The 27,473-nt window shown below is 39.0% G+C and overlaps 1 protein-coding gene across 4 annotated transcripts in view; it reads right to left on the bottom strand.

The window, feature by feature from the left end:
- The window catches only part of PHACTR3 (phosphatase and actin regulator 3), a 101,803-nt gene extending 74,680 nt beyond the window's left edge, over window positions 1-27,123 (bottom strand). The window contains exon 1 of one of the 4 annotated variants that reach the window (XM_065032420.1): window positions 26,567-27,108. In XM_065032420.1, coding sequence (XP_064888492.1) covers window positions 26,567-26,675 — 109 coding nt within the window. In that variant the 5' untranslated portion in view covers window positions 26,676-27,108. Of the gene's footprint in view, window positions 1-26,566 lie in introns of all 4 variants that reach the window. The other 3 variants (XM_065032421.1, XM_065032423.1, XM_065032424.1) reach the window with 3 other exon arrangements.
- Between the last annotated feature and the right edge of the window lie 350 nt (window positions 27,124-27,473).

The raw sequence follows: 27,473 nt of genomic DNA on the forward strand, positions 1-27,473 counted from the left end.
ATTAAAGTGCCTCTAACCCCGCTGTAACTTCAGTCAGCTACCACATCAAACCTGTGATTCCTTCCTCCCAGGGCAATTTTATGTTATAGCACTGTCAGCAGACTGTTTCAGCACTGTTTGAAAAGATTCCAGCTTAAATTACAGTAGTAAAATCCCATTCTGGGCTTTTCCCTCACTATACTTTTTAGAATATTTAAATTTCATATTATTCCCCACCCAGTCTTAACTGTACTTCCCAGAAAGCAGGAAAACAGTCTTTCCTCCCTTCAATCCCAAATGCCTTCATTAGGGAGACTTAACATTGAAGTGTTTTGGAAAGGCAGATGCTCTAGATTTATAAGAAATGAGAGAAGACTCTCAGCGAACAGCTGCATTGCTCTCAGCTTCAAGCGAGCTGTATCTCAGAATGGTTTTGTACATTACTTTGTCACTGGGAACATATTATTACCATCTAAATTTAAAAGCACTGGCTTCCTTGCATGAAGGCAAAAGCAGACTTAAAACCACGATGACTATTCCGTGCCAGTATTCTATGCCGATGATGCAGAAAATAAGATCAAAGTTTAAAGCAGTTCTTGTTTGAGAAGATCTTTGCTAGCAAGGTGTCTGTGCAGAACTGGCCAAAAGCAGACCTACAGGGACTCTTGTCAACTCTCGGATATAATCATAATTCACAGTTCTTTGTTGAAATCTCATTCTGCAGCTGCTTCAGCTCTTTGTTGACTGATTAGAAATATCTTGCTCCTACTAACAAGCAGTATTCTTTTACATCTGTTAGTAGATAGAAATGTTGGACACTAAACCCATGTCCGAAAGTTCTGATTTTTCAGTTCTGAAGGAATATATTCTTAAATAAACAAAGCACTGTCTGTTTCTGTAGATACTAAGTCATGCAATTCTCGAAATAGTGTTCTAGCGAACGGTTGTACTTCAGAGCACTGAGCATACCTCTTGCTCTCAAAATGGCTGGTGAACTTCCAAAACCCAGGCAGAAAATCTAAATGAATTTTCAAAAAAGTCTTAGGGAGTTACACTAAAACACAGTCCTTTACTTTTTGCCCTGCAAAATATATATTAATAGGTTTTTCTCTTTTTGAGTCTTCTTATGCATCTTCTACAACCAGCCACATTTATTTTCCAGAACAGTTTAGTCAATGACTGAGTGATGCATTGCGACTCAGGTAAATTGTGTGTTCTGAAAGAAGTGCACTAATCATATGGATAATATAAAATTGATTTATTTTAATTCAGTGAACATTTGTAAAACAGAGGCATAGACTTTCAGTGGACAGCCTGTTACTTATTCCCTGAGGGATACTTCAAGGAACAAGTTGAATGCAGTACTGTTTCAATAACTATTAACCTCATTGGGAGCCTTTTAATTAACGTCAATGGCATAACTTAGGTCAAAAATTTTGTATACTTATATATACTACATATAGAGATATATAGATATACATTCTAGTTAAGGACTTTACATTTTCTGTGTATAATTTTTGCATTTCAGAAGTATGTGGTACTCTCTAGAGGGGAAGCCAGCCCAGAAATTTGAAAACTTTTCTTTTAATATATCTGGGTTTCCTGATTGTTTTTATGTAATTACATCACTAATGTGACAAAAGATTAAAAGTCTTAGAGAAGGAAATGCAATAAGAAGTTAAGGAAAACGCAGTCCCAGGTCTTTTTAGTATTTAGTAGAAGTTTGCTAGTGAGCATTATCCTGGCCCATCAATCAATATATGGCCATTAATCTAATTGTTATTCAGTTAAGTTCTATCTATTCTAATCTCTCAGAGTTAGGCTTCAGAGTCTTAAGATCTTTCTGTGTTGTATCATAAGAGAAAGAAAGATGTTGAGTCATCTCCTAAGTCTCTTCACCTTATTGCTGGCAAAACTAGCCTTTCCGTGAATGATTCCTGAATGGAGGAATGCTAAAATTGGGCAGGTAAATAAGGTAAAGTAAGGAAAAGTATAAAATAAAGTCAAACAAGGAAAAGGACAAACATCTTCATACCTGAAAGTGTGCTTCCTTGCTTGTGTTGAAGTCCTTAGTTAATTAAAGAAAAAAAATAATAATAAAGACAATTACTATGTCACCATTCTGCAGGCAGAATTAATCCCTTCTACTTACTGAAGTGCTGGAAGAAGCTATGACAACCAAAGGCCTAGCTTTCAAACGTAAATCAAAAATATTAAGCAAAATCTCTATTAAAATTTAAAGACTCTGACCGAGCGAAGTTCCCAGATGTGCTTAAGACTACGTACATAGTCTTAACAAGGTTAATAGGATTCATCTGTCAAGAAGATGCCTTATGCACAAACTACTTTGAGTTTTAAAGCCATGTTTACTAAGCACCTAAATACTTGAAATTTAGGCGCACCGGTCTGAAAATCTGGCAAAAGCATCGTAAGTGCTTTGCTGAAAAATGAAACAGATCTTTTCTGGTTTGGAAGTTCATATGAATCATTAACACTGGTTGTTAACCAAGAGTGGTGTGGGAGGGCTCCTGACCTGACTGCAGAGACCAAGGCAAGTCGAAACTTTTGATACAGGGCTGAGCTAATGAATGAATAAACATATTGACAAAACTGATGTTTTCTACTCTTGCTGATGGGCAAAATTTCCCAAAATCTTGGAATGTCTTAGCTTCAGATTCAGATTTTCCATTGCCGTAAATAAAATACAAGTTTTGCTCCTTAACAGGATCAAGACTTTAATCTTGCCTTTTTTGCATGAGACTCAGAACTCTCACATTTACACCTCTGGCAACTTACACTGCAGGAATAAATAATCTCTACAGCAAATCCATGCCTTTTAAAATATCTCTTTAAGAATCTGAATTCTCTTCATATATTTTGCTGTTCTCCATGTACTGGAGAACTAAGAGGGATTTTTTTAAGCTTTTCTTAGCAAACGTTCTTCAAGTATGTGAATTTTGTAAAGAATCCTAATTTTTTATGTAAAACTGTGTGCATGTGGTAATAGTTTTGGACATAATGTTCTACATTTCAGCTGTCAATGTATTTCCGTGTTAGAAGACATTTATTTATGAGATCACAGATCTTCTTTGGATTAAGGCCTAAAGATAAGATATTCTTTGCTGCTACTAAATGGTGACCCCTTTCATTGAGGCTGGGCAACATCCTATCTTCCAATATTTTATTGTGAAGTTTGTTTAAAAATAGATTAAATTGTCAAAGTTACCGGGTAATGACTTGAGCAGTTGGCGTAGCACAAACTTGGCATACAAAACCCTATATGGATACTTTTCTGATTTGGAATTAATGTTATAGTTAATAGAAAAAGAGAGAGCAGATATTCCAGTATATTCCAAGGATCTTTAAAATGTCCTAAAAAGTATCCCATGATCCCTGTGTCTCTTGATCAGCTTTAAATAGGATATTTTCATTTTTTAAATATGGCAATAAGTTCCTTTTGTTTTCTCAATAAGGCCTTTTGTCATTTTTTATTTTTATCATCTGTCATAAAAATTGTGTTGTATGTGTAAGCAATTTAATGGTTCACTGAATGGTGTTTATGCAACTGCATTGTATAAAATCCTGTCCATGCTCAGAAACTCCTGTAAGGGGGAAACAGCAAAATGGTGAAAGGCTGAGAATTTAAATATGGTTTCTCTTTACATTTACATCTTTTATATATGATTTTCTATAGCTACTCTCTCTGTTACCCTGTGAGTGTAAGAGGGAAGAGAAGATTTGGTGCCTTGTGTTGAGAGGTCAGGAATAGGTAGCTGCTTATTCCCAGCACAGCCAAGACCCTATAGCCTCATAGTGTAACCAATGGTACCACATCTGTTTTACATAGGTCTGAAATTATTATTTTAACCATTGCTAGCTCCATTTCATGGTTAGTTTTTCAAACAGAAGCCACTCAGTATAATGTTGAGCTATTATTAAAATAATTAAGCCTGGTCTTAACAGCATAGGTGAATAATGATGCAGTATTCCAACTGCACTAATGTCAGAACTCAAGAGCTTTCTATCAATATTCATTATAATCCTGTAAATGAAGACAGTGGATGAAATATTATCAATAGGTAAAGCCTTCATTGATACAACTTATAAGGTACTGTGACAATTTATACAGCTATTCTGAGTGTGAGGATTGGGTGCAATTAATGCAAAGGGTAGATTCTGCCAGTCTTACTCACATCACTAAATCATACATATTTCTGTTGACCACTGTTGGGATTATCTACACAGCAAAGCATTACTCTATCAATGAAAGTTGGATAGCATGACTCTAAACTGATTACACACAAGTACTACTCCAAAAGAAGTAAAAGACCTAACGTTGCATTTTTTTTTTTTACTGACACTGTTTTCCACAGGAATAAGTGCTCATCTTCAGGTATTTGGCAGAATAAAGAAATATAATTGTGCTGTACATGTTTCTGCAATCACAAGGGTTTGTTTTTTTTTTTTAATTATCATGATCTCTCAAGAGAATAATCAATGAGAAGGCAATTTGCACACTGTGTAAAAGTATGTGTTTTGTTTGCAGTTAGTTCTGAAAACAGGGAATTCTGTACTCTCTATACAAGATAAATCATTAACAACTGAATATAAGCCTACTGTGAGTTGCACAGGCCATAGCCTTGAAACCATATTTTCATTACTCTGAGAACTAAAGCTAGCTAACATTTTTATGCATATACATAGATCTAAATTAGCATCTCATGAATTGTTAATTTTTTCTTTAATAATACTTTCAGGGACTACTACTTTGGGCCTCTCTTCATAAGGCTGCCCCAAAAATTGCTATAAAAATGTGAGACTGGCTCTATATTATTCAGCTAATAAGAGTAAGATATACCAACATGACATATAGCCTCATAAACATACAGCCATGTCCAGCACTGGTAGTACTGCTGATCTAGCAGTGTGGACCAGAGGAGCCCACTTCAATATTCAGCACCAAGGTCAGCTCAGGACCACACAACCCGTGGACACCCACCCTGATTCATTAAAAAGTCACAACTCTCATGAAAAATATAGAGCAATCTGGAATTAATAAAATATTTGTTGGAAATAGGTGATCCCAATAGAGAAGATTTTACAAAAACAAACAAACAAACTCACATGATCTAAACCTTAAATTTAATGCATTAACTATATTCTTTATAGAACATTCTGTGTGGAATATAATGCCAATGGTTAGATGTAACAATTTGTAACAGTATTTACTATTAGTAATGCACAATGCAGCTACCTATACGTGTGGTGGAAGAAAAGCCAGATGAATTGTTCACTGCACTTGCATCTATTTTTCTTTGAATTGCCCATGTACCAGATATGGGCTAAATCATGCCTTTAGGCACAGTCTTGAACAATGATCATAAATTGCACTATCTCAGAAGACACATAGTAGCACAACTCCCTCTTTGCTTCAAGATAGGCCAGACACAAATTAACTTTTTCAGAAACAGTCTGCAGCATTTCTGCAATGTCTCAGATGTGCTCATTAACCAGGGCATTGCATTGTTACGACAAGAGCCTATTTCTCTTTCCACTTCTCCTTGTCTACTCCTCAGCTTCATCTTCAGAGAAGAAAGAAGGTAGCAGATTGCATGTATGCTCCCCTCATATGCAGACTGAGACAGACATAAATTTTCACTCCCTTAACAGATGTATGTAGTCTTTCACAAACCTAGAGATTCCTTTTGTTTAGGTTTAACTGACTTACATTTCCTTTGAGTGTGGACTTGAAACACAGAGATGCATTGAGTAGATTGAGATGGATCTGCTCCTAACCTTAAACTGATCTGGATGGATGTGAAATGCTAACTCAAAAAGCCTCTGTGTATTTTATATGTGTAAAAAGGCAAATGAAGTCTTACTGGTTTTGTTATGTATCAAGCCAAAGAGTGCTGTAATTTTTAGAGAATGAATTGTCATAGGTTCTGCACAAGACCTTTGCAATCCACCAGTGAGAACAAAGCTACACTGACAGTATAAAACCTCTATGTTGCCTCTAGGAAGCAGTAGCGACCTGGTTCAGGAACAGCACGGCAACCAACCCCAGGTCGCTGGGTCCATCAGCTCACAGACACCAATGTGGTGGATGGCAAATGACGTTTATTGGCAGGTAACACAGCATTATATACCTTGAGTTTACAACGTCACTTCCGTCTGTTTACATCACACACTTCTACCTGTCTAGGGAGGGGCTACTACCTTTCTGTACAGCGTGAGATCTTCCGGCCGCCAGACCCTAACTACCTACACCTCTAAAACTTCAAAGTGGTTGTGTAGATTGTGTTGTGTGGTAGACAATTCTGGTACATAACTCAAAATGAACAAAGCTGCAGTAAAGTTAGAAAATGTTGCCAATGCAGTAGGCCAGAATATGTAGTATTACTAGAGAGATCATGGCAATAATGCATATGGAAAATCCCAAAACAAAGAGAAAAATCAATCACTGTACATTTACTTAAGTAACCAGACTGATACAGTACTGCACACAAAGATATTTCAGCCTAAAAGTTGTCCTTTAAGTGAATCTAAGGACTTTTTTAATGTGGCAATGCTTACAAAATCCAATCCAAATTATCTAACTATGTGTGCTTCGAGTAGCTTAATTAAACCACACTACATTTGCATGAATACTCACCCTTAGAATTAAAGTAAACTTAATTCAATTTAGGTTCGTTTACTTCGGAGAAGAATAAAGCTAAATTAAATTGAGCTCACTTTAATTCTCAACATGAGTGTCCACATAGATTTTAATAGTTAATTAATTCACTGTACTTTCATAAGTTAAACTGCATGGATTTTCATAGTCTGTGTTTATGTAAACAAGCTCTAAACACAGTCTTGTTATTTCAAGGCTGTTCTATTTTCTATTACACTCCATATGGGCTAATTTAACAGTCACTAGGAGAAGCCAAGTATTAGTAGATTGTTCTTAACTGAGACTGTATTTTCCATCACTGTACATAAAAGACAATTTTTACATATTCTCTGAATTATAGTTCTTAATGTAGCCCTTCAGTCCTTGAAGTCTACTGATGATGAACAAAAGAAGCTAGATACAATTCTTGAGACAAAAATGTATTTCTTTAAATTCCAAGTTTTAAAATTATATGCTTAAGGATGTTCCTTTGCAAAATAACTTATAGCATAAGAATTGGATTTTCTAGATAACAGATGTGCTAAAACTACGATTTGAAACAATTTTTGGACTGTGTCCTAGCACAAATCAATCTTGTGGAGTCTGAAAATGCAAAGATGGATCTTGAAATGGTAATTAATTTCATATCATGATTTTTGATCAAGAAGAAACTCTTACCTATAGCTTTTATGGTTGTAACTCAACAATTACAAACAAGGTTTTTTTCAAGTTTCACTGCTCCAGACTTTGTTGGGTCCCTTCATTAGTTTCAATTTTTAAAATGTTCTCCAGATCAGGGGGCAAGAAACTCTATCTTTGGCTGCAGCTCTGTTCAAATCACAGCTTGTTAAGTATGGTTTGTGTTAACTGTGATTTCAGTTGGCAGGGCACTAGATTAGCTGTTGACATCAAGCCAACATTTAATTTTGTTTTCTTGAGTCATCTGTTGCCAGTTCCCATGACAACTGATCTTCTAGTCTTCAGATTTACTAGAGAGTACCATTAAAACGGCCAGGAGGTACATATAGGGATTCTTTGAAGTAGATGGAAGTTCAACTGTTTTCTTCAATGGAAACTAAAAGATCTTTTCAGCTTTTACTTCAGCAACATGTGACTTCTGTTCATAAAAACACAGATGTTCTTGTATAAAAAAATCGAGAGAAGGGTAGTTTTTAACATGAAATCTGTTTTAACGTCTTTCTGCTACATCTACAGAATGAAGGTCTTTGTGTCTAAAATCACATGATGCAGAGGACAGGCAAAAATATTTTTCTGTTCTCACTTGCACGGCAGTAATGAAAGATGAAACTTAAGATACAGATTCTTTTGATCTTCACTAGAGTCCCTATGTTTCAGTTTCTTTTTTCCCAAACATGTGACTTAGGTAAAGGAAGTATCTCAGGAAGACATAATTAGTGCATTAAGTCAATGCAGAGGTTGTAACAGATCAGTGGAAAAGACCAATCGGAATGCTATGGGAGCCTCTTGAAGCAAAAATACCTTTGGCTAAAAATATTAGTCAGTGTTTATAAAATATGTACAACCCATATAGCCACAGGTTATAAAAGCATTAGAAAAAAAAAAATGAATAGCATAGTAGATCACTAGCAGTCATTCCAGGAGAATGTTAATATGCAATGGTTATTTTTAAGACCATCTCCCATTGAATCTCAAAGGACTCTGTGCAAGAATGGTTTGCAAAGTTGGAATTCCACATTCCTCTTATACACTGTGTTTGAAACCCTGCAAAGCACTGAGCACCCCAAATCTCTTTGAAATAAATAGAAGCACACACATAATAGAAAAATCTGCACAACTGGTACTGTTAGAGACCTAAAAAAAAAAATCTTCATTAGGTAAACATTTGCCTCTAGCATATGGGAAGGAAATAAGCAGCTACACAACTTTGTCATTTGACGTGGGTATTGCCCACTGTCCAGGAGTTTGTCCTCACAAGCATTACTTGTGGGAAGATGTCCTGTTATTCCAGACTTCCCCATGAAGTGCAGCAGGCATTGCAACGCTTACAAACTCAGGTGTGGACACAATACTGAAAACTGCATTCCAAGAGTTAATGGCCCTCTGCAAAGGCAATAGACTAGCGGTTGTTATGCACCCCATTCAGATTATGTCTCATTATACATATTTGGATGACTTTTCCAGTCTAGTTCTTCAAAAGCAAATCAAGATTGCTTGCCTAAATGTGAGGGTACATAGGTCTATCATCTCAATTAAAACAGAGAATAAGGCAATTACTCTGACGAAACACTACCTTGCTTCTCTTCTTCTCCTCTGCCCAGTGTAAGTACTTAAAACATTTTGAAGATAATGGAGGTGTATGTGGGAGAAAGTGAAAGATAAGGAAAGAGAACACTCCAGTTCCTCAGCCTGAGTTAACTCTCCCGATTCCTCTGCAGACACCCACTTTACACAGCTGAAAATCCAGCCTGTTGGGAACCACGGGTGGCCAAGTATGTTTGGTACCAGTTGTACCACATGTAACTAAAAGTGGTTTCCCCTTCTGATAACTTTCTGCCACCCTTTGCACCAAACTGTTTGTTACAACTGGTGAAAACTGGTGTGAAGTAAGGAGGAAGCTCTGTGGCCGGGAGGTCTGATTGCCATCTTCAGTGCTGCAAAGGAGATGAAACCACGGCAGACATTAACTCTGGCAGGGTTTGCTGTAACAGTTCAGGTTGTGCATTCAGGCTCTGTGTGATTGGTTTAGAATGCAGTTGCCTCGTGAGTGTCATTGATGCAGATGCTGGCATACATTTAGAATGCTGTGTTTCATGTTTTTCTTTCATCTTTAAATATATTTGAGTAGGTTTTTCTCCCTTCTAAAACAGCTAACATAACCGGTAGAACTAAAAATGATCTAATAGCTTCAATGCCTTAAAGCTACTGCTATGCATGAAATTCAAACCGTGACTATAAAAGGGAGAGCTTTTTCTCTAATTCTTATTTTTAGCTATTTCTGTATTTTTTAGAAGGATATAACTTGTTGATGTTTCAAGTTAACATAAAATGTTGACAAATAAAATGCAATCTGAAAGTTATTAGGGGTCATCTGTGGAACAGGAGGTAAAAGTCTGGGCTTTTTTGAATGGTTCAGAAGGCAAGAAATTTAAGAAGATTAGTAGTTAGTAATTAAGGTTATAGAGTGACCCAGATTTGTATTTACAGTCCTTATTGTTTTAGTCAAAATTCAATCGTATCCATTAAACTTGAGGAAATAATTCCTGGTGAGTAATATATTATATTTGCACCTTCTTACTTTCTATCTGCATATTCCCTCTGATTATATTACAGCTTTCCCAACACTAACATCAACTTGCACTTGCCTGATTATTTCTGCAGTGTTCAAAATGTGTATTGTATGAGTTCAGCAGCCAAATACAAGCAGTATTGCTCAGTTCTAGTCCAATACCTTATGTCAGTTCACTCTATGACTGAGTGCAATTCTTAATTAAGTTTATTTGCATGCATGTAAAACATATGCTTGGTTATTCAAACCTTGCTTTGTACAGATGTTGCCTAATTTTGTTAAATGGGAGAGACCACTATAACTTTTAGGAGAAATTAGCCAGATTAGAATAGATTGAACCATTTGAGTGTGTTCCCAGACAAACACAGCAAATCGGTACCTTGCTTGTGAGAATTTAAATATTCTATCTATTTATGAAGGCTCTGGAATAAGAATCTGTGATTTTTCATAAACATGGATTGTAGCTGGAGTTTACCACATGCTCCATTCCAGCACAGTTGAGTCAGTGTGTTCTGAGACATCCACATATTGAAGACACTCCTGGAGGGTGTATATTGACACACTACTGGAGACTGATTTTTAGATTGAACCGTAACCATTATGCGTTTGGATGAGACCACTGAGGATGCACACTATGGTACGGGGCTGTCTGCTGAAGCACGCTTTAATTGTGTCACCAGGTCATCCTGTGAAGAGGTAGACTATGTTGTATCCTCTAAACCTGTTCTAACAATTCATGCATTTAATCAAATACTGACATATTTATTATTAATAAAAGGAACAGAAGGATACTAAGAACTTCTTCAGAGAGGCTTAATTGATAGTGCATTGGGTAATGAATGACTAATTAATAAAATGAAAGCAGAATATAATGAATTTGTACTTTGTTTGTACACAAAAGGCGTCATTAGAACCCTTTAACCGTCATTAGCTCTGTCTCTTCTGCAGTGACTCATTCTGCTCCCTGAAAAAAGTCTGGCTGCATTATAAAACTGCCAAACCATACAACTGACACAGCTAAAACTTTCTAGATTGTCCTTCTATGTAAGCCGGTTCTCTGAATTTAGCGAATTCTTTCCCATTTATTTTTTTCCTATATCATGGTGAAATAGGCTATGCAGGCACCTCAATGCTACTCTCAGCACAATGTTCTAAAAGTGAAGATGTACAAAGAACAATCTGTTTGGATTGGATCCCCTTACTGTACCAAACTGTTCTGCCACAGGTAGATTCTTAAGAAAGGCCCCACAGACATATAAAGGGATTTTTCAAAGCTCAGTTACAAAACCATGTTTCTAAAATTTCCAGTAAATAAGACAGTCATTTACCAAGGAACTAGACAAACACATAAGAATCTGTGATTTAACAAAAAATTATTCATGCAATCTGGTTAAGTAGTCAGTCGATTACAATCATTTGATTGAAATATGTATCAGTGGTAATTGTGTGCTTAAATGCTTTGAATGCTTAGTATAAGATATTGTGCAAAATGAAATAGGCATGGCAACAACATAGAAAAGAGAGTTCTTTTACATACAATGAAGAAAATTTGTAATATCAGATTCCAAAATATACAAATCATTTGTATGCACAAAAATCCCATGAGTGCATATGCAAACCATTTGATTTTGCCTGTTAGTTGTTGTAATTGCCATTAACATGTGCAATTACTTGCTTTGCATCACAATTCTAGGTGAATGGTTAAATCAGCTACAAAATTATGAATAGCTGAAAAATTCTGTTACAATCCCCAAGCCACGTCATTAAATCTCTTATTGTATAGCAAACAAAGTGCATATCATGAACTAAAAAATTGCAAACTATGTCATTTGCTGAAGTGACTACAGTATTTGCAGAAGAACTGAGGCTCCGTTGTTTACACAAGAATTCCACATGCAACAGCAGTGAAATTGTCTTTCCAGTCCTTCTGACCAGGTCACACCATCAGGATGGGTTATTCAGGCCCCTTCAGACCCTGACTGTTCTGTTGAGGCTGTTATATACTCTTTACACTATGATTCAAGTATTTTAGCACTTTCTACATAAAACCATCAGCAATAACTTAGTTACTTGACAGACATAATCGACTGGCTCTTCTCTTTTTTGGGGGGTTGGGTTCTCTTCTCTTTGGTTGGGGTTGGGTTTTCTGGAGTCCTTTTCATGAGGAGAGGACAAGAATATTCTGACAATAGAATCAAGTGTTACAGTTATAAATGGACTTTTTGGTGGAAAAAATGGAACATGAGGATGGTTCTGTAATATTTCTGAAGGAACATCAGACTAGGTTTGCCCAAGCAGTTCTACAAGACTGTTCCACAGTTAAATCATCTTGAATCTAAAGCTTTGTTCTCACCTCTTATGATGGTCACATGGCTTCATTCTTGCCTCTGCATTTTAAATGGTTTTAGAGAATCTGTTCTTACAATTTTACCCATTGGCCAAAATTCAGTCCTAAATATAACTGAAGTTTGAGCAACCTCTTTTATATGGATTTTAGAGCCAAAGTTGGTAGTCTTAGGTGGCTTCTCCTAAGCTTACTCAGAGCCAGTAGGAGGATGCGGGAAATCCAGACTACGCTTTGGGTTGTGCTTTCCACCTAATTAATATATGAAGAGCAAAACACACCAAAATATAAAGGTAAACAGGTTACAGCTCCCATCCCTTCTTTACCTCTCCTTTTCCCAACCTGCTCCCCTTCACACCCCCAAAATGCTGCAATAATTATTTTTTCAGCAACAATGGTAAAAACTAAAAAAATAATAAAACCTGATGGCTACCCTCCCTTATCCTAGAGCTTGGCCATAGCTGCAGTGCAGAAAAACCTAGCTACACACTTTGAAAATTCAGATTCAAGCAGCAACACCAACAAAACCCCAAACTCCGTCCTCTCCCATCAGGACCTGGACCACACGTAGATTGTAATTACCAGAACTCTTGCTGAGGAGAGACCATAGAGAATGCAATTATGCCATTAGGACAATCAGAATACCTTGTTTATTAGAGAAAACCGTATACTTGTTCTGTGCTATTATTTTCACTTATATAAAATAGCTGCCTTAGGAGATACTATAATTAAACCGTGATTATGAATATCAAATGAATTTTCAGTGGATGTGTTTAATGTGATAGCACAAGACCTGAGAGAGAATCACAGTTTAGTGTCCGTGCATTTAAATAGTGCAAATAGTTTTGCAGTAATGCACTGGCTTAGATGTGCAAAAGTGAGTTCCTGTTATCCCCAGTCAAACAAACGGACAGGCAGTGGTATCAAATGCAGACATGAAATGCCTGTTAAAATATTACAGAACAGTTAGAACTGTTAAATTTCAGACAAAGTCCAAAAAGAAGAATATAACTACTATTGAAACCACTGTTACTGCAGTTGGATGTTGGAGCCACTTTGAATTTGCTGATTTGCAGATAAATGGATAAGGTGCAACAAATACACAGTGACACCTGTGATCCCAGAGCTGATGACAATTTATGAAAATGATACTGTGTACATCTATGGAAAACAATTGCTGAAAATAACCCATCTGTCATGAGAAATAATCCTAAATAACAAGGTTGTCACCTCAAGCAGGCTTAGATGGCAATGGAATAGATGAAGCCTGCTTCACATCTTGGAAGGCAGAGTGTGTTACAGATAGAACAACAAAGAAGTAAAGCAACTGCTTAAAACCACTCCAGACAGACTATTTCAGAGCAGTTGCTTTGAAGTCAGACCTTCTGAAAGCTCTCCAAGCGACAAGATGAGAGTGGGAGCACTGGGTCAGTCAGGCTTATTGCAATGGTAAAATGCCTACAAAGGAAACTCAGTGCTGTTTCTAGAGCACATAAAATATTTGAGTTACCAATAATTTTGTTTTGTTCACAGATGTGTGTTGTGTGGGAAATGAGGGGAAAAAATATTCTGAGAAGGTATAATTAAAAAATTTCAGAATAATAGTCATTATTTTAAAGTTTGGGACGTGATCTGTGTGTTTAATGAAGTGGTACAACTTTGGCATCTTAGTGGCCCGTTGGGGATGGGTTTATTGATTTGTGGGATCAAAGGACTGTAAGATCTGACTTGGAAGCTGTAAGTCGGGGAATACAGTGCTGCCGTTAACAACACATACAGGACAATTTTTGCAGATTTCAGCACACAGTATTCATTATTCTCAGGGGAATCTTCTAGTACCAGTTTTTGACCTCTTCTACACAACTTCCTTTAGTTGTAAGACCTGAGCGTGCTTGAACCTTTTGAATCTTGGCCCTCAAGCACCTGTCCTTGCTCTGAGCTTGTTGGAGTCAGACAGGAGCTGGGAGACCCACAGCTCTGACTCTGCAGGAGCCACGAGCTCATGGAGCCATTACCCAACATTTTCATGACCCAATACCAACACCTGTAGAGCTGATGCAGGCTCCTTGGAAAAGTCTTTGAGAGTAGTATAATAGAAGAACAGGATTTATGTGGCAAAACGGCTTCCAAAAAGTTGCCAACCACAGCAATGTGCAGATAAAAAGCAGCCACTTACTATAGTTATATAGACCTTGCCTAGTAGCTGTTCATTCAACAACTTATATATGCAATTACACATCTATTCACCATCGCTGCAGGTGCAAGCTGAGCAACAGCATGTGTATAAATGTGTGTGGGTGTGCAAACGCTTCATTATGGTGATTTGTTAGCACAGTGAGTGAAGCTTTGTGTCCAAAGAATGTGTAAATTAGGTGCTTAGCTTGAAAAACAGTTCACTTCGCCTCCTCAGCGCATCCCTCCCACAGGCACTGGAAAATAAAGGAGTTAAGAGTTCCATTCCCCATCGAAGTAGCAGCTTCCATCTAAAACCTACTCCTGCTTTCTTGTGCTGTCCTCAGTTTTCTAACAATGAAGAGAAGTGAATCTTGAGGAATTAGTCATGTTCAATGACATCTTAATCATGTGCATGATACGTTCTTATGCAGCATTAGAATACAAGGTGTCCCATCTTGTGTTGTCATTTCTGGGACAAAAAACTGGGACTGCTAGCTGGCTTTAAATCATTTCTCGCATTAACGAGATTCTGACCAGAGGCTCTCTTTCATGTTCAGGATATGCATTGCATTATTTTCTATTATATCACAGTATGTTGCAAAGGAACAGTTAAGTTACCAAGACTAATCCTTTAAATCTTTCTTTCTTTACAATGTCAGACAAAATAAGACTATGCCATATTTTTCTAATCTCTCTTGTATTATGAGAGTATTATGATCTATAACAACAACAAAATCCCTAAACTGCATGTGTTCCCGTTGGCTCTGATATGCTTAGACTCATCTCTTTCTGTCAGAAAAGATATTTCTAAGTCTTTATGATTTCATTTTAACAGACACTATCAGGTTAAAAATCAGACCATTAACATAAAGCAGAAGAAAGAAGTTTCCTGATGTTCAAAAATTGGTCTAATTGATGTAATACCTGATGTTCTCCTCTTTCTTTGAGAAACTACTTAAAATGAAAGTCAATTTGGAAGATCTAGGGTACCTACTTTGGCTTTTTTTCTACTTGGATACATACATTTAGATTAATTTGTTCGAAAGTAGTTTTTGTTCCCGGACAACTTTGCTTCAGCTACCAAGATCTAAAAAAGATTTCTGCAGTGCTGGGATGGGAAATTGCAGGGGAATTTCTTGAGGGAAGGTGAGAAGGGAATTTGAGTTAAAAACTAATTAATCAAACCCACCAGAAGTAGACTTCCATTTCTTTTAATAGGATGTGGAGGGTGGTTGGGAAAGGGAGGGGGGTAGGGAAGAAAATAAAATGTATATATAAAGGTGTATCCTCCTTCTGAGAGATCTGTCCTTTTGGATAGAGTGAAAACATCATCCCACACCTATTCAGAAATTTAGGGTGTATTTCTCTGCTGATATTTTCGTGATCTCTAAGCTGTGAAGATCACATTCAGTAACTTAACGCTTTTAAAATCACTTCATTAAAGCAGCCAAACAAACCATGATGTCAAAATGAATAAGCTCTTGGCAGCGCATCTTTTGTTTGCATTGGGGGGTGTTATTGGGGTTCTTTTGTGGTTGCTTTTTTTTTTAATAAGCTACTGCAAAATATGTCTAAAATGCTCAACAGACAAAGAAATAGAGGAATATATAAATATTAAATTCCAGGATGGGAAGTGGAATGAATTTTCTGCAGGTGCAGGACCCAAGAGAGGTGATTATATGAAACATCTCCCAAATTCCCAAATAAGACAGATGAATAATGCCCCAGGTCATAGTAGTAGAACCAGAGACCTTCGATGTGTTGGAATAAAGCCCAACACAACCTAGAAGTAGTCTTGTAAGAGCAAAAGTGAGAAAAATATAAATGGAACAGCAAGTTGCTGAAAATGCTTTATTCCATTTTTTGCACCCAGGTTCTCCTTTCAGAAACAAAGGTTATTTAATCACTTTTCATGTCACCTGTAATAATTTTGGAGCTTAGTGGTAACTTTCAACAAAGGATATAGGTCGTGAAATAAGACACTAGTGACCCTTATTACTTTTGGGAAAAGCCTCAGTGTGAGGTCAGTTTTGCTTCCCCACCACACAGGAGAGACGCTACGAGTGCCCTAAGGGAATGGGTTTCAGTCCAACTGACACTTCATTAGGCAATTGAGGATCCAGTCTGAAGTCATAAGTCATAAATGAGATTTTAGACAGTTTAAGATCCAACTGAGGACTGAAAATGCTGAAACGATAGGAAAGCAGGCTTTGTTGGCTTCTCTGTTGATACAGTAGTAAAACCCATTCTATTTTCAGAAGAATAATTTGGGAGAAAGGCATCTGGAGCAGGGGGCTCCTGCATTTGCTAAGGCAGAACAAAAGTGCCAGCTAACAGAACAGGCTCAGACTAGATGGCAAAAACGTGAAAAAGCTGTAGAGAAAACAGACTTAAAATAAAACAAAACCCAAACTTGCAGCAAGCTCTGGCCTTTCACAAGAGAACAAGAGAATAGAGGAAAGCACCAACTCGGTGAGATAGGAGGAATGCCAGTTTTCCCAATCAGCCTCTGTTGTCTTCAAAGTTACGTTGTTGGGCTGAAGAAGAGAGATCCAGGATACAATTCTATTGCAAGTTAACGCCCCTTTTTAAAATGTTTTCATCTGTGAACTATATTCCGGATTTTTGGAGGATGCTTCTTTGTATTTTCACTTGTTAAAATGATCTCTCTTACTTGACTCCTTTCAGTTTATTCTTCTGTTTGAATTACAGCAGAAAGAGTACACTACAATATTAAGTCTATTTGCTATCTATCTTGACAGCTGTTGTTCACATACCCTATGGTTGCCCTAAGAAAATGCGCATCTGATCATATCATCTGTTAACCACTATTGTACGGGTTCAAGTAAACTGGCCTCAGGCAATGGCTGATATTTGCTCCTATTGCATATCTAGCAGAGTCAAGGGTTTAGTGAGGATGGTTTTTTTTTGTGTCACACCATTCAATTCTGAATTAATATCAGGAGTTTGCAGTAAAATAGTATGTCGTTCAGGACCTCTGTTCTGTTCCTAAATGTGCAGGATTCCCAGACGACAGTAAGATCACTTACGTTGCTCACTTGCAAGAAGTATTACAGTTGCGAGGTTCTCTGGAGTTAAGTATCTCATATGTTAAATCTGAAGTGATATATGCAGTTTATCTTAGTTCTGATTTTTCTATTAATTTTCTTGAGTTAAACAAGAAACTGGGTGTTTAAAACTCATGGTGAACCTGTGGAGAATTTGTATGAGTGAAAGACTAGGCTCTGTTTGCTTTGTTCTAGAGCTTTCTCTGCGTAGTTAGTGTTCTGATAGGATACTTACTCTCTGCTTCTAGGCATTGTAATATAGAGCAAAGTGAAATGAGCAACTGTTATGGAATAAACGTTTTAGTTGAAGTTAAGCAGAACTGGTCTATCTAAAAATAGGATGTTTTTCTCCTGGAAACCTCTGTAATCCCAGGAAGCTGCTACCCGACCTGCATAGCTGCTATAATTAAAAAAAAAAAAATCAATTTTTTTCTTCTATCATAAATGCAGAGCTTACAAAATTATAGATGTCCCATCTGCAAAGCATAAACTTCAGAGAAACCCAATTAAGTCAGGGTTATATACACTGTCATGCATTTTGAGCAGACCAGAAGGGGCTGGGGATTTAGGTAGCTGGAGAGGAGGCAAGCAAACAGACCTGAATTTGTCAAACAACCTCAACAGCTGATTTCCAGGGCCTGCCACTGAAAGCCTACACAACTTTTCTCCCCTTTTCTACAGTAGTTCATGCTCTGAGCCATCATTAGAGGTGACTGGCACACTGTGTTTTTCGCTTGTACCGTCATTTTCTCATCAAGATTTAAGGTTCTCAATCAACTTGTCTCACCCTGCCATGCTCACTCAAAATGCAGGGAACAAGTCATTGCGCTGCTTACAGCAATTCAGTGAGCCCTCAAGTGGATGTTCAGCAGTGCCCATCATAAATCTGACCATCGTGTGTGATGGTGGAGAACAACTCTTTTAACTATTTCCTTTCTCTGTTTCCTCACCACAGTTCTCAAATCCAGCTGAAACAATCTTGTGACACTAAGTATTGTGTGGGAAACTTTCCAGGCTCCAGCTGTAAACTTGCTGTCATCCTCTCCAACTCTGCCCATCACACATAAAATTGAAAGCACTTGAACTCTGGAGGCTGAGTATTCTGGCTTAGACTGGGACTTCTTGCAAAGCAATCTCGTCACATCTCTTACACCTGGAAATAGGGAAAAGTGTATAATTCTTCTGTAGAACATTAGCTAAGCTTTCCGTTGGGAATGTTTACTCTACCTAAATATTCCACACAAATTCATATCATTCATGATGAAAGAATTAAAAAGTATTTGCAGGAGCCAAGAAACCTTTGGACACCATTTACTAATGTCTTGTCTGAGCTCCCCCAAGAACACAGGGCTGGTTCTAGATGCTGAGCAAACTTGCCCAAAGCATCAATTCCTGTGTATGTTGTTTAAAGTCAGACACAGAAGATTGACCCTCAGTATTTTATTTGGCATTCACGTGTGCTCATTCAGCCACCCTTTGCTTCCAGCCTGTCTCAAGCTTCAAGCCCAGGCAAGCACACTCTCCCTAAGCAGCATCTTCTACTGCCTGTCAAGAGCACAGTCCTAGGCTGGATGGAGCACAGTTCTGACCCAGCAGAGCATTTCTTGTGTTCTTGTAATGATTACAAACAAACAAACAAAAACCCTTGATGCAGGCTGTTTCGCTAAGAGGTAAGATGCAGACTTCTGTGAGCAACAGAATGCAATGTGACAGATGTTCAGAATCCATCAATATGGGCAAGGCCTGGGGAAGACAGACAGCATGGCCCGAGGGATGGAGCGGCCCTCAGGAAAGGCTGAAGGTTTTACCGCATTGATGTAATGCAGTGATCCATGTCCAGTTGCTGGTTATGCAGCAACAGAACAGTTTGAGGATGTTAAAAAAAAAAAAAATCAGAATAAGGAAGTTAACACATGAACTATCTCTACGCAAAAATCATTAAGTGCTTTATGCATAAGGGCATGTCTTTCTTGAGTTATAACCACAGGTCTGCATGCATGAAGCAGATGTGATTACAGGATGTGACTGTACTACAGAGAGCAAGATAATCACAGAATCATAGAATGGCATGGCTTGGCTTGGCTTGGCTTGGAGGGGACCTTAAAGATCATTTAGTTCCAACCCCCTTGCCATGGGAAGATACCCTTTGATTAAGATCATCTTACTGAAATATTTATGCAGACTCGAGCACAAAGCTATTGACCTGCATCAAGTAGTTATATGATGTGCCCTCTAGGGTACAGATAAATTGTGTATACATTAGACCGTAAATCAACTTAGATTTCGAACAAAAGTAGGGGATTTAATGGGCACAAAGAATCCATTGTACTAGCATCCAAACTCTAGCCACATTAAGAAGCAAAATGAAGGTATCATATTTAGCTTTACTTACTCTTTGGTATTTATAAATCTGACCTGCTTAGAGAACACAGGGTAATTAATTCTACGTATTAAATTTTAAAAATACAAAGCCACAAAATTGGTTTTAAAAATGCCATAGTGTTATAAATAAATAAATGGTTTAGCCCATTCATTACAACGCAAATTAGGCAGTCTTGAAACAGAGTTCCAAAACTGAAGACTGTGGAACATCAATACTGTTACTTTACTACTCACTAAAGTAAATAGTTAAGTTTCCAGATAAACATAACTCCTAGCATTATATGACTCATTACATTTTCGAAGTGTGCTGCAAACACTAATTGACCTAATAATCTTAAACCATCTTCATTCATAGCTAAAGTGTGAAGTTTTTTTATTATTTGACAGACATACGAGTTTATCTTATTTGCACAGAGAAGCAACTAATTGCCTGCACAAATAATTATGTGTGCAAATTAAGTCTGAGTACTGGTACCTAGCATACGTGATCAAACTTGGAGTTTCCTTTTGTTTTAAAGCAAAGCCTGTAACATTAAAGAGAGAAAGATAAGACAGAGTTTCAGTACTCCGCAGACTACCTGGTAGACTGACCCATTTCCATTCTGTTCAAGTGCCCATTCTGCCTAACTTAGGAGCAGCATGCTTGTTTACTGATCTCTTTAAATTCCGACCTTACTGAAACTGGTGTACATACACCTGCCCAAAGCTGGGCGGCAACGTGTGGACAAATACATATTTTCTGATTTAGCTTTTCTCTGTCAAGTTCCCAGCTACCTCTATTTCATATTGAAAAAGGTCATTAGAAGGTAAATTAATTGCAATCAGGAAGGAGAAGTACTAAAAGGTGCAATGTCACCCATGCTGCTTTCAATGCTGGAGTATAGTCGCTGCAACCAACCTAAGCACGAAGAAAGAACTTTTGTGCACGTAACTGGGTTCTTTCTGGTGCATGAGAGAGGATTCCCAGGAACTAGGAGAGATATCATATTCAAGATATTCTAGAACTAATAAATTAATTCTGATTCAACAAGGGATAATAGCAACTGTTAGATCAGATAACTAATGAAAAAGCTTTCCACTGACATGTGATAGACCACCTGCTCGAACTCTGACATTCAACTTTAGACCCAGCCCTTCATGCATCCCAAGGGGTTCACTAGTAGTGCTGAGAATAAGAGAACCAACAAGCATCTGGAATATCAGAAGAGTAGCACATGGGGTCTCTCTGATGTGGAGCAGAGCGCACACTTGCACTGTCTGACATTCCCTAAAGCTTCTGTGTTTCTAAGTGAGATTTTGTCCAGTGTTTCTGCTCAGAAGAAAATTATTGTAAAGCTTGGAGGAAAACAAGACCCTCAGTTATTCCTCAAGGATACAGAAGTAACTATAGATGCAAAAAAAATGTTCATAAAACAACACTGGGTATTTCTGATGTGATGACCTCACTCTCTTAAATCTAGTCTTAGTTATGATATTGTACAATCAGTATTTCCAGTTCTTGGGCAAAGAGGTTTAAACAGTTTAAGTATCTTTTCAGCAACTACCTGCCAACTTGGGATTTAGGAGAAAAGAGAACTATAAACCACTTCTTTATTTTTTTCCTCCATTAAAGGTCTCTATTTCATTTACAGAACTCTAATACTTGGTTAAATATAAGTCTCTGCGCACTGGGAACAGTAAAACCTTGGAAAAACCTAAAAACAACCCTCAGCATAAACAGCAGACTTATTAACTGATCTCATTTAACTCTTGCAAAAGTAGCATTAAAACATGATTTCACCAAGCTCTCTCTTGAATCCCAGAAAAGAAACTGGAGGAGAAGGAAGCAGTGCTGGACCACAGGCAATGCCCACTAAAAAACTCAGTAGTGCCAACCCCGAAAAAGCATTCCTTAATTTCATGGTGCCGGAGAGAAAAAGCAGTAGCATAGAGAGCAAAACGTGATGGCACCAATGTACACTTACACAAGTTAAAATGGATTATCCCAAAAGTAAGGGGGGTGCGACATTTTCACACGTTGTCATGGTTGTCTATATCTCTTCAAATAATAGAGAGTTTTGACATGGTGCGCTCTTCTGCAGTCTGTGGAGCCCTGTCTTTTATGACTACAAATCAAATAAGATTGTCAATCTTTTCTATGCCCTGTGACTGCTGGAAGGATTTAATGAAAGCAATATTTTGGTTTCCTGCAACTGTCTCTGAAATAGATGATGATGTTGAAATCTGTTCTGAATTTCATATCCCTGCCCCCTTTAGGCTCTTGTTTCTCTCTTGATCCTTACCTGGAAGGATGGAGGAAGGGAAAGAGAAAGGGGAAAGGAAAAAAACCTATGATCTCTGGAACAAATGAAATCTCTCTTTGCATTTTTTTAAGTGATCGCTGTCTTTTGCCATCTAAACAAACTTCCATCACATTTTAATTATTCAAATTAGAATTTAACTAGTATTTTAGCATTTTTAAATTTTCTTAACTGCCTCAGAAAATTCCCCTTGATGTTATGGCAGGATGTGATATTTTCTACAGTAATTTTCAGCTCAGAAATCACCCCAGATCTACAATCAATTAAGTTGTGTCTTTACGCACAAAATCTGACACAATTAGACATTCTGGCCTTCTCCCAAACTCAGCGAAAACAATGGGACATTGAACAGCCATCTTAATGGACGCAGGGAAGGATTCTACTGGTTTTAAAATTCTTTCTTATGAGGATTTCCGAATGACAGTTGTGTGAATTGTGATTCTTCTCCTGTGAATCTGGTATTAAGTCTTGGCACAATAAGAAAAATGATATTCACTCTTTCTTAACGACAGCACAGTCTAGAGACTGTCTATAGTTAAGCAAGACAAGTATTTTGATTTGTGTTTCTCAAACTCAGGACGTATTCCTCCTCAATGCTTGCTCACTCAGAGTGGGTGTGCTAAATAAAGACTGAAATATGAAGTCCAGCGTTTGCCATACTATACAAATTCTCACCAAATATTTCTCAGGGGCCACAAAATTGTTGCCTTTAATCAGAGGCTTAAATGCACTAATTTGTCTTATAGGACAAAATAACTGATTCAATTAAACCAAAGAAACATTAATTCCTTCTTATCTTCCTTATACTATTTCCAGTATTCTCTACCAATAAGAACCATATGCACCATTTAAATGCTGGAGGAAATTATCTGGTTGTCAGCAGAGCCTGTATAGACAACTGAAGGCCGTACTTTCTTCTCAGACCACGACTGTGACATCTTAAGTGATCACTTTGAGAAGCTGCATGTGAAAGATCTAAATCAGTGAATTTCTATCTCTGTTTCAGAATAAATAGCTAATAAATGCCTCTAGTCTAGTTTACTGAATACCTTACTTATTTACTGCAATAATTTTAATACAAACATAGTGGCATGTGTTAATTTTTGAAGGTTTTTACATGTCATAAAATTCACTGTAGTTTGTAAAGATTACATCTGTTCTAATAAACCAGAGTTATAAAATAGCTTTTCATCTCTGCAGTGAATTCTTTGTGAAGAAAAGCTAGATAAGAATCTTTATCATGAAGCCCTGATTGTCCAAGGCTTGGAGTCATTGGAGCTTCTGCTGGCATCAGTCAGGGTTCTCAAAAATCAACATCTAAGGCTATTTGATCCATCCAGATACGTGTGTTTCCATGCTCTTGCTGGAAGAAGAGGGAGTCCTCTTAAAAACAAACAAATCCCACAAAAACAACAAAACAAAAAAACCCCAAACAAACAAACAAAAAACCCCAAACACCACTAACACCAGACTCCAGCTTTGTTCTCACATGGCAAACTTTCTTTGAGATTTGACCTCAAAAACATTGCAAATGAAAGCACTAGGAAGGTGAACTAGCACTTGCCATCCACAGTCTGTTCATCCCGAGTTCCTTGAATCTCATGTTTACATTGCTCAGTATCATCTAAAAAGACAATACACAGTCCAGTGATAGAAGATTCTGAACTTGTGCAAGACAGCCAGCAAGTCCTGTAGCCCTGCTGTGTACAATCAATGCCACCATTACACTGGTGTTTCAAGAGAAAAAGGAAAATGAAGCATTGCATCAGAGGATTTTCTTACCTAAATACATGAAAAGCTACATGCTGCCACCTCTACTTTCTCAGCTATGTCACTGAAATGTCTTGTATAAAGCTCAGCTAAAAATAAAATACTGTAATTGTATAGGTCAAGAGGAGGAATATAAATTATGTCTTTAAACAAACCCACACGAACATCAGAAAAATCTTTAGAATATAGTCTGGCTTCATCTCTTACCACATTTTCTACCTCAATGTGCTTCCGAATAGCAGACATAACCAAATGAATTGGTGCAGAATAATCCTTGACCACATCATGCATTCAAGAAAATATTGCAAAACAAGAGTGCACCTCCAGTAGGAATATAGTGTCATACAAATGCCATGTAAAAATAGGAATGTTTGTGTAGTGATCCTTCAATTATATCCATATTTTGTTATTGGTTTATTTGTCTGAATAACTTAAATACATTACTAAAATATTAATGAAAATTAATTTAGTTTTTAAGTTAACAAAGAATCCTATATGTTCAAACTTACTTCTCTAGATGGTTTGTCTGTGAGCAGGGCTGGGATGTAAACACAAACTTTGTGTGTATCATTTAGCACTCCTAAGTCTTTCATTTGGCTTAGAGTCCATAGATGGTTATGTCGGTATTATGATAAAATTATTTACCAGAATAGTAAAGTAAGATAAATTACAATTATGTTATCTAGCATATGTAATTCTTACAATAGTATAAATTGTACTTGAGTTTTTTGAGTAGCCAATTGTATGAAATTGCTCATAGTAAGTGATTACCTAAAACACTGTAGGATAAAATATTAAGTCCTTTGTGTTCACTTTATTACTATTTTGAAGCATACAGATGTTCAATACTGTTTGATAAACAAACTCAAAACCTGAAGAGCTTGCCAAACATGCTAACTTTGCTACTAACTATACCTACCTGGACAAAAAAAACATATGTATTTATCACCTTTTGTTTCTCTCCACATATTCTATGGATAAACAATACTACAAAAGACATCTTTTCTTGCATATTAGTATAGCTTCTGACATGCAATGGGGCACTGGCTTATCTGATGAAGTCTGTATTAGGGGAAAAAAATGCTACTTAGTATGGATAGTTCATTGTCCTTAGAAAAAGCATAATAATGTTTTTATCTTTGTCTTTATGTCGGACATGTTGTCTGCTTTCTTTGTTGTATATTTCACAAAGGTCAAAATAATTAATTAGCAGGAAATAATATAGAGGAATTAAAACTGAGATTGCATATGCCTTCCTTTCATTAGTCACTTCTGCTTCCAGAAATCAAATGGCAGATACATACATTCCTCTTTCAGTCAAGATTGCCCCTTTGGGAGTGAGTCGAGCAGTTCATCTTAGAAGAGTCCTTTGTTCCCTTCACTTAGGGTATCGGAGCAGTTGGGCATCAGAGATAAATCATCTACTGTTTGCCTTAATTTAATTTGTATTTCACTCCAGAGCAAGGTGCTCGGAATTGCTTGATAAGAAAAATAAATAGAAGACCTTAATATAGTTACAAATTTTAATATCCTCGCTGGCTCAGAAGGAAGTGATAGAGCAGGTGTATGAAAAAGCCTGGAATATTTTATTTACTTAGTAATCTGAAAAAGGCCAGAACTAAAGTTCAATCCAAAATTGCATCCATATGCTGCCTCTTCCTGGGTGACAGTGCCTGGCCCAAACCCATTTCTAGGTTTAGAATTCAGTGTAGTGGGCAGTGATGATCAACACCCCATTAATTTTCTTACGCTGTTTTCATTAGTCCATTTCTCATAAAGAAGCCTCCTAGTTCTTGTATGACCATCTAGTCAGATAGACTGAGAGTGAACTGGCTCTTAACCTTTGCTTCCAGCTTGTCATTGTGTCTTTCTGTGCAATCACATCACATCAAAGTGTTTCTCTTTTTTTTGCTAAAGGGGTCATCGTTGCTTATGCTTAGATTATGACAATCTGAAATTACTGAGTCACCACCAACAGACATTTAGAATTGTTCCTCAAAGTGAAGTTAAGCTGAACACATCATTAGCTATTGTTACAAAAAAAAAAAAAAATCTAATCACAATATTCTATTTATATGCTTGCGCTTCAGCTGTGCCCCCCGCTCCCCCTCTAGCACCATCCTCTGTGCCTACACTTCATAAAGAGATTACGCTTCTCCCTGTGAAGTGAAAATTACCTTCTTGTGGGGAGAAAGCGTTTAATTATGACTGCTTCCCCTTGTCTCCATGGTGATTCCATGCAAACAGCCTGCTTTATTAGACCTGATTTCCCCCGCCCCACCAGAGCAATCCGTGAGCTCGGTGGGACCCCGGCCGCGGCGTCACCCGCTGCCCCGCGGAGCGCGGCCCGGCCCGGGGAGCCCAGTGCGCCCCTCCCGCCCAGCGCCGGCCGCGCCCCCGCCGCTGCCTGGACTGACGGACGCCGCGATGGCAAAGCCGCCAGGAGAGCTCGGCTGTAATCCTGTTTGGAGCTAAGCCTCTGCATCATTTCAGCACTTACTGCAGAAAATATGCTCCCAATTCCCTGCCCGGCCGGGGTGGACAGGCGTGCTGCAAATTGGCGGATGAGCTCGGCGCGCCCCTGCCCGCCCCTCCGAGCTCTGCCGGGGAGAGCGGGGCCGTTACCTGGGTGCTCCCCGGCGCCGGGGCCCGCGGGGTCAGTGAGGATGCTGGGGTCACTCTGCGACCTGCCTCGCGGGAGAAAGCAGCCGGTCCCTTCTTCCGATGCAGCCATGAGGTGGAGGGCGGGAAGCTCAGAGGCGGGGGGAGGAGGAGGCGCTCATGGAGCCGGAGGCGGCCAGGGGACAATGGGGACGGGGGTGCGGCGGCGGCGGGACGTCAGCCGGGCAGGACCAGCCGCGGCAGCATCTTCCCCGGCGCCGTGGGCAGGCTGCGGCGGGGCGCTCCGCCGGCACCGGGCACTCAGGGAGCAGCTTCGGGGGCCTCAGGGGAGCGGGCCATGCTGCCTGGAGTGCTGGGGAAGAGCCGGGGCGCCGGCCCTGCCCCCCGCCGCCAAACCCTATCGGGACACCCCCCTCCCGGGACGTTCCCCCGAGCGTCGCTCCCGGAGTCGCCTCAAGCCGCCGCGCTGCTGAGCGCATCCGTTGGAAAACATTGGGATTCTCCCATGGTGCCCCGCGAGCGGCCGCGTGACGTCACGGCGGGGGGGCAGGCGCCGCACCTGCACCGCACAAAGGCGGGGGCGCCGCAGGTGCGCGCAGCCTCGGGATCTCCCCCCAACCGGGAGCACGTGACCTGAGGACGTGGGGAGGGGTCGCCCCGCCTCCGAGATGCGCAGCGGGGACCCTGCCCGGCTCGGCCACGGGGGCGCTTCGCCTACGGGGGGGAGCGGTGCGATGCCCTGGCACGGGGCAGCCGCTGTCGCCGTGGTGCTCGGTGTCCGGTGCTGGTCTCCATCCGGGGCTGGAGCGGGGTGTCCCGGGGGGGTTTGTTTCCCCTCGCGTCAGAAGACGCCGGTTCCTCCCCGGCGGGATGCCGTGGGGTCGCGGCTGTCCGCTCCGCGCCCCTCCAG

The sequence above is a fragment of the Columba livia genome, chromosome 16 (genome assembly GCF_036013475.1).
Source record: "Columba livia isolate bColLiv1 breed racing homer chromosome 16, bColLiv1.pat.W.v2, whole genome shotgun sequence".
NCBI classification, from domain to species: domain Eukaryota; kingdom Metazoa; phylum Chordata; class Aves; order Columbiformes; family Columbidae; genus Columba; species Columba livia.